At 41.9% G+C, this 12,775-nt stretch overlaps 1 protein-coding gene across 1 annotated transcript; it reads right to left on the bottom strand.

The window, feature by feature from the left end:
* Positions 1 to 465: 465 nt before the first annotated feature.
* Positions 466 to 11,755, bottom strand: npepl1 (aminopeptidase like 1). The gene is made up of 12 exons (XM_030050893.1): positions 11,338 to 11,755; positions 9,224 to 9,409; positions 8,750 to 8,920; positions 8,501 to 8,590; positions 7,385 to 7,466; positions 6,228 to 6,370; positions 5,717 to 5,794; positions 5,503 to 5,603; positions 4,994 to 5,117; positions 3,036 to 3,212; positions 2,121 to 2,231; positions 466 to 833 (listed from the first exon to the last, which is right to left on the bottom strand). Exons 1-12 carry the CDS (start codon positions 11,485 to 11,487, stop codon positions 675 to 677), a joined length of 1,572 nt encoding a protein of 523 aa, XP_029906753.1. The 5' UTR covers positions 11,488 to 11,755; the 3' UTR covers positions 466 to 674.
* Between the last annotated feature and the right edge of the window lie 1,020 nt (positions 11,756 to 12,775).

The raw sequence follows: 12,775 nt of genomic DNA on the forward strand, positions 1-12,775 counted from the left end.
CATGGGCATCGGTGGGAAAAGCTACGTCTGCACATTTATGACCGAGTGTGTCTGACAACCCAGGCCTGTTTCTCTGGGACTGAGACAGAAATCTGCCCCAACACAAGCATCCCTAGACCGCATAAAGTGTCAACGTACAATAGTGTGTGTCAAGTGGGTTTCTGAAGTTTAATTTCTTGAGGTAAAATCTCTAACGGTCATATCTTCAAGTGCATAAACTGTAAAATATGAATTAACAATCCCTACTGGAGTAAAAGATTGGCCAATTAGCAAATGAATCTCGAATGAAGACAAACCAAGTGCTCTTTTCACATTTTACAAATCAATGCATCTTCATCAAGAGCGGCTGAAGAGTGGAAAGTGATCAGTGCAGTAAGTGTAAAGCCACGTGAACCAGTAGGGGGAACATGGATTTTTTTTCATCACCACAATAACACATCTGATTTACCACTTCAGTTACTTTACTTTTTTTTTTTTTTTTTTAAATGCTGATCTGGTTTATTCTGTCACGTCGAATCTTATTTAACACATAAGTTGAATCACGGTTTTCGAACAGGACAAACAAAATCCTGCATACTTTATTTCACCCACATGAACGAGCACTTGCATCAAAAAGTGAGGGTGTCTGGTGGGAGCCGAGCGGTTACGGTGGAGAAGGAGCCCGCTCTGCGTGTCTAGACCAGTCTTCTCCTTTTGCAGTCCCGCTCCATTTGCTCTCCTGGGACGGCGCTGGCCACACCAAGAGGGGACACCTGGTTGAGAATGGGGTCATCTGACGCCTGACCAAACAGAGCCATGAGCAAAGCAACGCCGAACCCTGTGGCACGCTCCCCCTGAGGAGAAAATTAAAAAAGGGCTATGTGTCATTGCAGAGCACCATTTAACTTGAACTGAACCTCTAAATGACTTTATCACTGCAAGCTAATGTGACTGAAACCTAAAGTCTAGTCTAGTGTTTAGGCCAAAAGCCAATAGCTGGAGAGATCCATTCATAATGTGACTGTATAACACATTTTTGAAGAGGAGTAGGAAGTCCACCATCTTTGAATAATTTCTGAACTGATAGAGACAACAGGAACATTCTTAATAACATATTTTAAAGTCCCCCTCCAGTCTTTCATTAAGTCCCTAAAAAGCCTCTAATCAACATTTTTCCATGAAAATACCAATCTGGAGTGGGAGAGCTCTGTTAAGAAAACACCAAAGTCCCACCCCTCGACACTAATGAAGATGAGGCCGTATTTCATAATCTAACCGAAGACCTCCAGCTTCAGTGGAGAATAGTGAAAACACCTCTAGTGACAAACTCTGCATAGATACAAGTCAGTTTAGTCACACATTTTTTGAGTGGAGGGGAACTTTAAATAATTTCCCCACCAGAGACACTAGTATCGGCACACCCATGAATTAAGGGCTGTGTCAGTCACAGCCAATCAAATTAAGTCCTTTCATTCCCTTTAAAAGGAGTGCACTATCCACCATGACAGACAGATAATTTCATAATGGAGGACAGTCCAGACCGGCTGCAAAAAAGAGAAAGACTTCCCTTCCTCTAAAGAGATGACCTTTGTCTGATAGTTGCAGAGTCACAAGATATGAAAATATTGCATCTCAAATATGACTCCAGAGGCACATGATACCCTTTAATAACTTGTGTTCATGTTTATAGAGATACTTAAACCCATGTCACCATGTTTTCTGTGAGTAATGTCAGCAGCTTTATGATTCGTTTATGATTCATACAATAAGCAAATGTGTCAATACAGTTGGCTTTATAGTTCATTAAAGTGTTTGTAACATTTTTGTTGGATACCTGTAGTTTGAGATGAAAAAAAGTGATAAAGAAGACTTTTGGCGCCTTGCTGGTTTAAAATTTTAAATCACAGTCAAGTAACGACATTCATTTGTGATTTTGTAGAGGCAGCACTTCTAGGATGTGGTCTGTAGAAAGATAATTTTTTTATGCTAAAACTGTGCAGGACTCCCCTGACTTCAGCTGGCCCACCCACTTCAGTGTGAGAGATGCCAGGCAAGAGACGACATTACCAACTGGACACAGGTGACAAATAAAAAAACTGATACAAGGCACAAATCTGCACGTCAACAATCCAGGAACTCACAGCATGGACAGGAGAGGCTATGTCCACGTGGACCCAGACACCCGGCCAGTCAAAGCCCAGGTGGGAACCAATGAAGAGGCCTGCGCAGGAGCTCTGGGCGTTCTCCCGGTCCTGTCAAACACAGGAAAAGTAAGACAAACCTCAACAATATCCTAAAAATACATTAATAAATAAATAAATAGAAACAGTCACAATAATATATGGAAAATAGAATGTATGGCAAAAGGAGCCTGACAACAAGGCTTGATACATACAGATACCAACCCAAGTATTGTGGTTTAGATAATAAATCAGTTACAGTTTCAGAAGTTCATGAATATGCAGTTGAGACACACACACACACACACACACACACACACACACACACACACACACACACACACCACTTTTAAGTGGAGAAAACTGAAAATGACAAAATGTGTTGCACTTTCACAGCTAAATCACTTGCTTTGCTGCAAGTGATTAAAAAAAAAAAAAAAAAACTTATCAGAGAGGACATTAGCTAAAGCTTTAAGATTATTTAAGCTTTATTTAAGATGTTCTTTGGTAAAACATTTCCTAAAATTGATCTGTGATCTGTAAATTAACCTATACAACTGCCACACTTTAAAACAATGGACAGACGCAGTATCATGTGACATCTTATTAATTGATGTCTTCACAATAAGCTTTCCATCATCAATATGACGTAACATATTTAAATATGGCTCATGTGAATGCAGTGAACTGCCTTGGTTGTTGCCCTGTATCAACCAAGGTTCTTCCAAGTAAATAAAGTGTGGTAATGCCGTTGTTTAAGTGACTGTCCATTATTAGAAGAGTTCAAACTTGACAGCGATAACTTGCACAACTTGACAGATGAGTCCAAATTCTGCCTGTCGAGCCATCTCACTTGCAGGTGAATGTGCCACTTACTGCCACAGAGTTCTTCATGTCGGCCACAGCGGAGGTGAACTCGCTGAAGTGCAGCTCGGGGCAGTACACCAGCGGGTGAGCGAGGTCCCCGCTGCTGCGGCCGGCGCGCACACACGCAGCCTCCCACTGCTCGCTGTTAGTCATCACGGCTGCATGGTACTTCCCTGTGGAGATCCCCTGGACACAACACAGCACACAAATCAAATACACACTCTCCTCAAAGAACTGATGCACGGGACAAGCATTTACAATGTTATAAGGAAAACACTCCACAAAATATTTGTATTTATTTGATGAAAGTGTAAATGAGCAAATATTTTTTTATTGATCAGGTCAGTAAAAAAAAGGTTTTAGTCCTGGAGAAGGTTAGTTAAACCCTCAAGGGAGATTATGATAGAGCCTGACATTATTTTGTCATCTTTCGTGCATTCTGGTTTCCTTTTCTTGGCTTTAATACACAAATCAACCAAACACAGTCATAATAATAATAACTGAGTATTTGTATTATGTAATTATTAGAAAGGAGAACACTTAAAACACTAAGGCCTATACACCTGCTGTAACTTACACATGGAAAATACTGGATAAGCGCCTCAAAAACATGTAAACTGGCCTTTCTACTGGTAATGATATGCCAAAATAATATTATATTTCACCACCTGCTGTAGAAAATATTACATTCAGTTTAGTTTATCAGACATTGTAGTCTTGTAGTCGCTGATGAGGATGAAGAAATGTCTTGATCCATGTTTTCTACTGACCTTCACCCCCCACAGATCTAGTGAGTGATTCAGTTTGACCCATCCTCATTAAAACCTTGAACTCATCTTTAAATAAATGCCACACAAACACACAAGAAATCTGTACGTGACTCTTCTGAACATTTATACGCTAGCACCCTTCTCAACATTACATGACAAAAAGAGCCTGTGTGTTGTCACAGGACAGTCTGTACAGCCGATCAGCCGCTAGATGGCGCTGCAGAGGTGGAAGTCTAATCCAGATTAGAACTGACGAGCTGGAAACTTCACATGCTGAACTGGTGTCATCCTAACTGCTGTTAAACTGTACGCCAAGTTTGAGCTTGTTCTGAATTTGGTTAAGTTGTATGTTGTTTTTTTTCTACATGCCTGCAGACATGTCTTCCTGATTTAAATATTTTCTCTTAAGGCGGTCTGCTTTTCTCCAGCCAGCCATTTACACATGAAGTGTTAGCAATAAGTATGTAAAAAATAAATAAGACAAAGAAAAATGGCTCACAAAAGATGTAGAGGGTTAGCGGGGGTTTTCTGTTGTTTGTGTAAGGGTTAACTTAGTTTTGTGTATTCACACTGCAAGATGCAGACAAAACATGTTAATCTACAACTCAGACACAACTGGGGTCAGAAAGAGGACACAATGGAAAAAACGTCATTCTATTACGGTATGATCCAAAAATAAGAAAGGCCGACCCCACCACAAAAACTCAAGAACAGTCCTAGAGACAGCTGAGTAGAGCACCAAGGGTGAGCCTACACAAAGTGTGTGTGTGTGTGTGAGAGAGAGTGTGAGCAGACATCTGACATGTAAGCAGCCTTCCATTGCTTACAGAAATGAAGAAAAAATTACCACTCATCCATTTATATACATATATAATGCTTACAGACTCATTCCTATATTTTAGAGTAGATACAGTATCTAACCTGCACTTATCTTCTATTTCAAAGTACTCTAAGATTGATTGCAAAAAGTGAAGATGCCAGTGGTTGAGCTCAGTCTAACTGCAGCGTATTATTATTCTGTTAGCGTGTCCTGTGCACCGGCTTCACCCTGCACCTACTTTTTTCACAGCATGTGATTTTACTCTGCAGTCTTTGTCTGCTTCTTGCCTGTGCACCCACTTCCTGCACAGCGAGGCTCAGCTCCTACTATCAACAACAACAACACACACACACACACGCGCAGTAGGTGTGACCCACCTGCGCCCCTGTCAGTGTGGCCATATCCAGAATAATGTCAGCTGACAGGTCTTTACTGGCGTACACCACGCCGTCAGACAACACCAGCCGGCCCTCGGCATCTGTGTTGTTGATCTCCACTGTCCTGAGGGATGAAACAGATGAATAACATTGATGAAAGCTTCAATAATAAAAATTTAAAAAACACACAAACATGTCACTGTCCTTTGTGGGTCCATTAAAATTAAGCCCATCCTAAATCAAATATCACATTTCAACCCTGTAGTCTTAATTTATACAGTAAAACAGCTTGGTTGGCAGTATTATATGAAACATGATATGAGTGCAGTTAACCTGGCCAGCGCTGTAATTACATCCGTCCAGGACAGAGACAAAACAAAGCAGAAATGGAAACGTGTGTGTGAGAGTGAGAGACGCTGGGCCATTACAGCCCTGCCAGTCTGATCAGGCAATACGATACATTTTTATCAGCGAGGGAAATTACAGAGGCATTACATATCGATTCTCACTTTCCAGAGTAGAGAGTGTGGATGTCATCAGGCCGTGTGGCGGTGGGTCCAACTGCGTTCTCCGCCAGGCAGAACACCGCGTGGAGATTATCCTTAAAGCCCTGAAGCAAACAAAGGAGTCGGCTGCTTAGAGCAACACACACACACACACTCAGAAGGTAAAAATGACAATAGTGCACCTGCTGTGGGTTAAACTTCTAAAAACTCAACTCACCTGTTTAACGGTGGCTTTGAAGGCTCCCAAAATGGCCGCAGCTCCACCACAATCTCTCTTCATCCCTGGCATTGTGGTCTAGAAGAATATTTTGAGCACTTTGTATGAGGAGATGATTTAATTTGATTTCTGGTGCTTACTGCTATCGTACAATCTGGCGTGCATTTAGCAGGGCCGGGACCCGGCGGTCCATATGGAGGAAGTTAAGTTGCAAGGCAGCATCTCAGTTTCTGAATAATCACATCATTCACAACCAACTCAGAAATGTGACTTTAAAAACAAATTTGTGAACACTACTCAACCAGCCTTTATTTTTTATTTTATAAAGACACAACCCCCAGAGTGACTGGGAGAAGGAGCTGCAAAAATTTTAAATGGATGATTATCGTAGTGACATTCACTGGGAAGTAGGATGACACCTATTGTCCAGGTGACTGTTTCATAAACCAGTTACACCTGCTGAATGTCGCGATCTGACAGGGGAGAGCCCAGTAACCACTCATCTTCCTACCTTTCCCTTGATGCTCAGTCCTCCAGTGTCGTACACGATGCCCTTGCCCACCCATGCAATACTTTGGGTCGCACCATCTGGTGTGTGACTCAACACTGCCAGTGCAGGTGGGTGCACTGCCGCCTTGCCAACGCCATAAATACCTGACAGGGTAAAGAGACAGCGAGCAGACACGTCATCAATAGTACTAACAAAGATAATCTACACACATCTGTTCGATTTAAACTATTATAAATGTAGATCTATAATATGGTATTGCCACCCAAAAAAACCCTGTTAGGTTTTAAGAACACCTCTGTTGAAAATCTAGTTTTTTAACCTTGTTAACATGTCAATGTGGTGTCTTTCAAATGCTACAAGACATATCAGGAGTGAAATAAGCGGTCACCACCATGGTTGAGTTTTTTCGACTTTGAAAATGATGTGCATCAACAGGGACTACTTGCATATTCATAGAGACGTGCATACTTAATGACTGCAAGGTGCAGAGTTATTTCTAAGCCATTTAAAGGCATGAAGGTATGTTTTTTTATGGAAAAAAAAACGTCTAAATATGTAATACTGATGAGCAGAGATGAGTTTTTGGAGTTTAATCAATGGTTGGAGGGGGACATAAATACATTTATTTTACTGGTAACTTTTAAAGAATATTACAAAGACAGTTTTGAAAAAGAGGTCTAGGCAAAAGTAAAATAAAATTAGAGTCGGTTCAAGATTATAATGGATGACTGCTGAAGTTGGATTCATTCCTCATAATCATTGAACTTGTGAACTGTTACTGAAGATAACATAACTTTATAAAATCTGCCAGAAAGTAATGTGCGGTAAGTAAACAGGCATGCCTTAGAAATTTTTAGTCTGTATTGAAAACTGTTAAGTGATGTTGTACTGGGAATGTGCCGCTGATGTTAATTTACTTCTTGCAATGTTTACGTAATTGAGGTGCACAGTAGACTTAAGGCCAACTACAAAAACAAAAACAACATGTAATCGTGACAGAAGGAGATCCCTTGTTAAATCATTCACTTTCTTTAACTGAATGCTGACATCTTCAACAGAAAAATAAATGATTATGGCAGGTGAAGTGTCACAATACAGGCAAACTTCACATTTCCTTTGAGTCCTGTGTTTCAAGTTTTGATCGTCTGACACAGTACCTCCAAACCCTTTTTGCTTCAGCTCCTCTCCTCGAATGATGACAGGAGTGATTCCAAGTTCAGTTCCTACAGCCCTGATCTCCTGTAAACAGAGGTGACTGTCAGAGTCAAGCGGAGGCCTGCAGAACATTTACCAGCATGACGATGTTGCCTGGAACAACATCCATACCACAACAGCCTATTAAAGAGAGTCTCCACAGAGTCACAGCCCAGAAGACAAATTTACAGCCTTCTTTATGGATTGTTTTGTGTGTTTTAAATCAATGCATTTCCTGATAATTTATCATCAATTGTCAAACATGTTGTGGGAATGACATCAAGCTCAAGTGGAAAGTTCAAAAAGACTTGACTGTGAAGATTACAAAAAAAGGGACATGCTAGATTGGACAATCAGAGGAACACACCTCTACCTTGTTACAATCCACCACCACCATCATCATCATCATCATCACCATCATCATCATCATAAGCCTATTTAACAAACTGACAGTAAATATTTTGGAGGAGCTTTTGATGCAAACAGAATATCAGATGAAGGGGAAGTAAAGAAGTCACCAAATAACAGCCAAACTGTACTGATCAAAATAATCCAAACATACTCATGCATACAATGTAAAACTTAATACCTAACATAAAATACAGGAAAAAAAACTGTATGGGGGAAACATCCGCCTATAACATTATTCATATTCTGCTTTGTTGTGGGATCATTTAAAGATGACCAGCGGTGTTTTCAGCCACTACTGGCACTAGTGAGCAACAATAAAAACACTTATCGCATGGTTTTCTAGTATGTGCACCATGAGCACCAGGCCTGTGCACAAGTCCAAATGATCCACACTGGACTGTTTTCCCTCACTGCTGCTCACACACACACAAAACAGAGTTTGGGAGAGAAAAGAATCGGATTGTGATGCTGAGTGGACAGAACTGGTGGATAAATAACAGAAAACACCTTATTGATACTGGAGAAGCTTTCGATTGATGGAGAAACGTCAAGAGCACTAAAACTGTCAAGCATCCTTTTGTTTTTGTTCCTTTTCCAAAATGCTGGGGGAAAAGATGTACAGTATATGGCAGTTTTCTCTTAACCAAAACATGAGCAGTTCCACTTACATCTAAGAAGTGATCTGTGCTCATCTCGTTGCATGGCGTGTCCACAATACGAGCAGCCAGCCTCACTCCATCTGCAGCGTTGGAAAGACACTGAACAGAAGCAAAGCCTTCAGTGAAAACAGGCTGCAGACTGCATGCAACAAAAATATGCTACTTTTCTGAGAGCTGAGCTTCATTTCTTATGTGAAGGTGTGTAAAATACTGAGGAATTCAGAGCAGCGAAGAACTGCGGTAACTCCTGAGTGGTACCTCCAGTTCTGTGGGGTCAAGAGGACCGCTGTCTTGGCCGATAATCACAAACTCTATGGTGACCTGCTTCTTCTCAGTCCTGCGTGAGGATGTAGAGCGGCGGGAGAAGAGGGGGAACGCCCGGGCAATGGCACAGGCGGACGCAAACACATCAGAGCGTTCACATACCATCTGCAGGGGAAAGAAACATCAGTGTCAACACTTTCTTTTTTTGATTAAGGGCAGCCGTGTGTATGGAGAAACCATCCTTCCACTGGATGACCCAAATTCAAGACCCATATTAGCAAACTACACGTGCCTGTGCATGTCACTGAGGGAGGGTATCCCTGTGCAAATTAGCAGCTCTGTTCTGTAGCTAAAACTGCCCTCTGACCTCCCTGGAGTGGGTGAACAAAAAAGAAATCCCCACCAGGAGGACTTGCATATCAAATAAAGGTGAGAAGAAGAGTAAGAAACTCTGGTAGCAATACCGACCACAATGCAGCGATTAGTCCCTCCGGGCAGACAGGTTCGGACCAGACGGGAGACAAAGTGGGCAGAAGAGGGGCTGTTGTGTCGGCTGACCCGCGAGGGAAGGGCTGCCACCGCCGCATGGTTCAGGTACAGAGGACAACTGTCCGTGGGGTTCGGGTTCAAAGCACTGAGGGCCGCCTGCCAGACCTGACGCAGAAAGAGAAAAGACAATGAGCTGCAGCTTACCTCAAACATGGGGTGCACTGTGGCTAGACATCTGTGTAAAATTAAAGCACAACCAGCAGAATAAAGAGATAAGCGAACTCAAACCTTGACTGTTTTATTTACCGGTAAGACGTATCTTCCTCTCTGATATGCACAGACCATCCTAACGCTCTATCAAAGCAACTAATTTATATTGGAAAAGCACACTAACTGTCTGGATAAAGCTTTTGAGCGAAGTGCAAAGGACCCGCACTGAAAGGATACTATATTCTTACAAACATATTTTTACATTCCTTCACAATTTTCTTGTGAAGCAGTGTACTACAACCGGGCCTGTTTTGTGCAAAATGTGCTGCAGTGGCGGCGGTTTTGGATCCGCAAGCACTATTCAAGGTTGACCGTGCATCACACTCACTCACACTTTATTTCATGATGATGATTAACTAGAAGAGGAGTAAATGATTCTTCCACGGTCTGAGCAGATGAAATTAACCAGAGCGAGAGCAGGATCTGTGACAGTGAGGTGTTGAAAGCACGGTTTCAGTCACCCAACAGATTTCCAGGCACACAGTGTCAGAATACAGAATATATAATGGAAAAGTAACAGACACCGAGGGCTGTAGTCAGGTGCTGATCACTGGAAGCAGACTTGAGTGTAGGGAAAAAAGTGTTGCACTCTGGCTCTGAATGCATATGGAGCTAGAGTGTGCAGCACAGTGCCACTTAAGCGTGGCAAAGCCCTCTTACTGCCCAGAAAACCACACCGCTGGAAGGTGTAGAGTAACAACTGTGCTGAATAATCCTTGGCATATATGTACCCTACCCCTGACACACACTCTCGCCTCACAAACTCTCCGAGCCGTAGGAAACTGTGCTTTGACCTTATAAAACACCTACTCAAGTATCCCTTTATAGACCAGGCTGTCACCCTTGCGCAACCAGCTCTTAGGACTTTGCACAAGAAAGTCCAACCACTGGCTGGCTGACTTTCTCAAGTATCCTCAACATATTTTGAGCGCACATTATTTTTGTCTGAACGATCCAGTGGGGAATAAGACCGCTGGATCTGGCTTTCCTCAGCCCACTGAGCTGAAACCACTCATGACACAAACACAACACCACTTCATTTAAGAGTTAATTGTACCTGGTAACCTGGACAAATGCATATCAAAAACAGAGGATACAGAACAAAGACTAGCTCTGTTATTATCAAGATGTAAAATTCAAGCTGCCTACTGCAGAAATCAAGTGAGTTGACTGAACTTATGGTAATTTAACTATGGAGAGAGGAGTTTTAAACGTCTGGTGTCTAAATGGATTAGACTCTTGTGTAGTTGTGAGCTGCTTTTACTCACAAATGGTGCATTTTTTTCAAGACCAGAGGAATGGACATGTTCTTCAAATCAAGCACGATTCCCATAGTTAACTGGTTAACCTTGAAAGAGTTTCCTAAATACTTAGCGTTATATGAGACTGTAATTGCTGAAGGGAACATCGGTCCATCCGGTGCAAAACCTTATGCATATTTTGTGTTTGAGCTGGGTAAGGCCAACCCTAAATTACATACATAAACCCTTAAATTAAAACACTGTGGGGCTAACATTTCGTTTGCATATTATGTCACTGAGCTTCGTTTGTACAAATGAATTCCTTCAATAAACATTTAACTCTAATTTTCAATGGAAGTTTCTACCAGTCTGCCGGAGTATTTCTACTTTTTGCAAAGAGTTATCCATTAATATGCACCTCCAGCTGCATAACCTATATTAAGTTAACGTTAATTAGTGGGCTCGTGCTGCTGGCAGGAGTATGGCATTACTTGTCATTACGCTAGCGTTAGCTGCTAGCATGCTGAGGCTAGCCAGGCGCTAACGCTACATATCCACGAGTGTTATAATCCTCCTCAGTACCTCTTTGCTGACGACTGGCTGCAGCTTCCCCTTGATCTGGCTCCAGTTCACCTGCTGCAGGCTCGTCTGCTGCCCAATGATCAAGACGGGGCGACTCTGCGGCTCCGAGTCACCGGCAGAAGCCGTGAACTCCAGCACCACGTTCGCCATTTTTGCGAACAACAGAGAGGAGAAGCGCCTGTGGATCGACCGAGTGGCGTTTACCTCGGCTAGCCGCAACCCGGCGCACTGTAGCCGGAAACGGAGCGGAAGTGAAACCCTGGCACCCAGGAGAGTGGCTCTTGCTGGTTAAGTTGTGGAGAAATTATTTATTTTTCCCGACAGAGGCAAACCGGACGGGTGTTGGGATGGAGGAAGGAAAACTTTAGACAGTAGGCAACAGCAGTGGATTTTTTGTTTGTCAGTCGCTGCCTTTCTCCGGGCATCATTAGGCACACTAAGTAGTGTATGACCATTGTCGCCCTCTACTGGAGAGCACTGTGAACTGCAGCAGGGATGTCAGTGTCATCATACCTCCTGCACAGAGGTGGGAAGAGTACTACAAATTGCTGCTCAAGTAGAAGTAGCTGTTACTTTGCTGATATTTTACTTAAGTAAAAGTAAATGGTTCTCATTTCAAAACCAGCTTACTGATATTATTCCCTTTTCTACACATTCGCCACATTTATTGCCAGTTAAGTCTACATGGTCCTCGCCTCCATCAACCATCTGCAGTTTTTCATCATGCAGCGCTTATTGGAAATTTGGAAATGACAAAAAGTACAGCCAGATTCCTCTCCTCGTCTTTGCTGCATAAAATCAAGTCACACCTACAGGATGAAACAGAAGCTGATGTTGCCCACATTTTGGTAAAAACTCTAAATCCTTAAACAACCCATGTGCTTTGGTGTTTCACTTTAGTGTGGGTGAATTCTCCAACATTACTCAATCCTTAAGAGGAAAAAAAGTTGTTCCTGAATTCTGGGCAGACAAAAAAAACAAAAAAACAAAAAAACAACAAAAAAAAAAAAAAAAAAACAGTAATAGGACTACCTTTGCTTTTAAAGTCTAACAATTGATCAGATTATCAAATTGTATTGCTGCATATTAGAATGACCTAGACCACCACTGTTTCAATATGGTGGTCTTTATTTTATTTACATATATATTTTACATTTTGTAACAATTTACCAAAATAGGCATAGTGGATGTAGTGGCTGATAGTGGATTATTAAGGCACCTGTTTGCCAACATTTTTACTACAGGGTTCATTTAGGGTATTGACAAAAGAAAAGAAAAGAAAAAAAAACATCTTCACATACAGTTGTTGGATAGTAATTATTTATTATTTTCTTATTTGAATCCCATCCACAAATCAACCACACTGTGCTAGAGTTCAAGAGTCCAGCCCACATGCTAAATAATTTCCATTCAAATGTATGGAGGACACCCATTTGTT

Source organism: Myripristis murdjan, chromosome 5 (genome assembly GCF_902150065.1).
Source record: "Myripristis murdjan chromosome 5, fMyrMur1.1, whole genome shotgun sequence".
Lineage (NCBI taxonomy): Eukaryota > Metazoa > Chordata > Actinopteri > Holocentriformes > Holocentridae > Myripristis > Myripristis murdjan.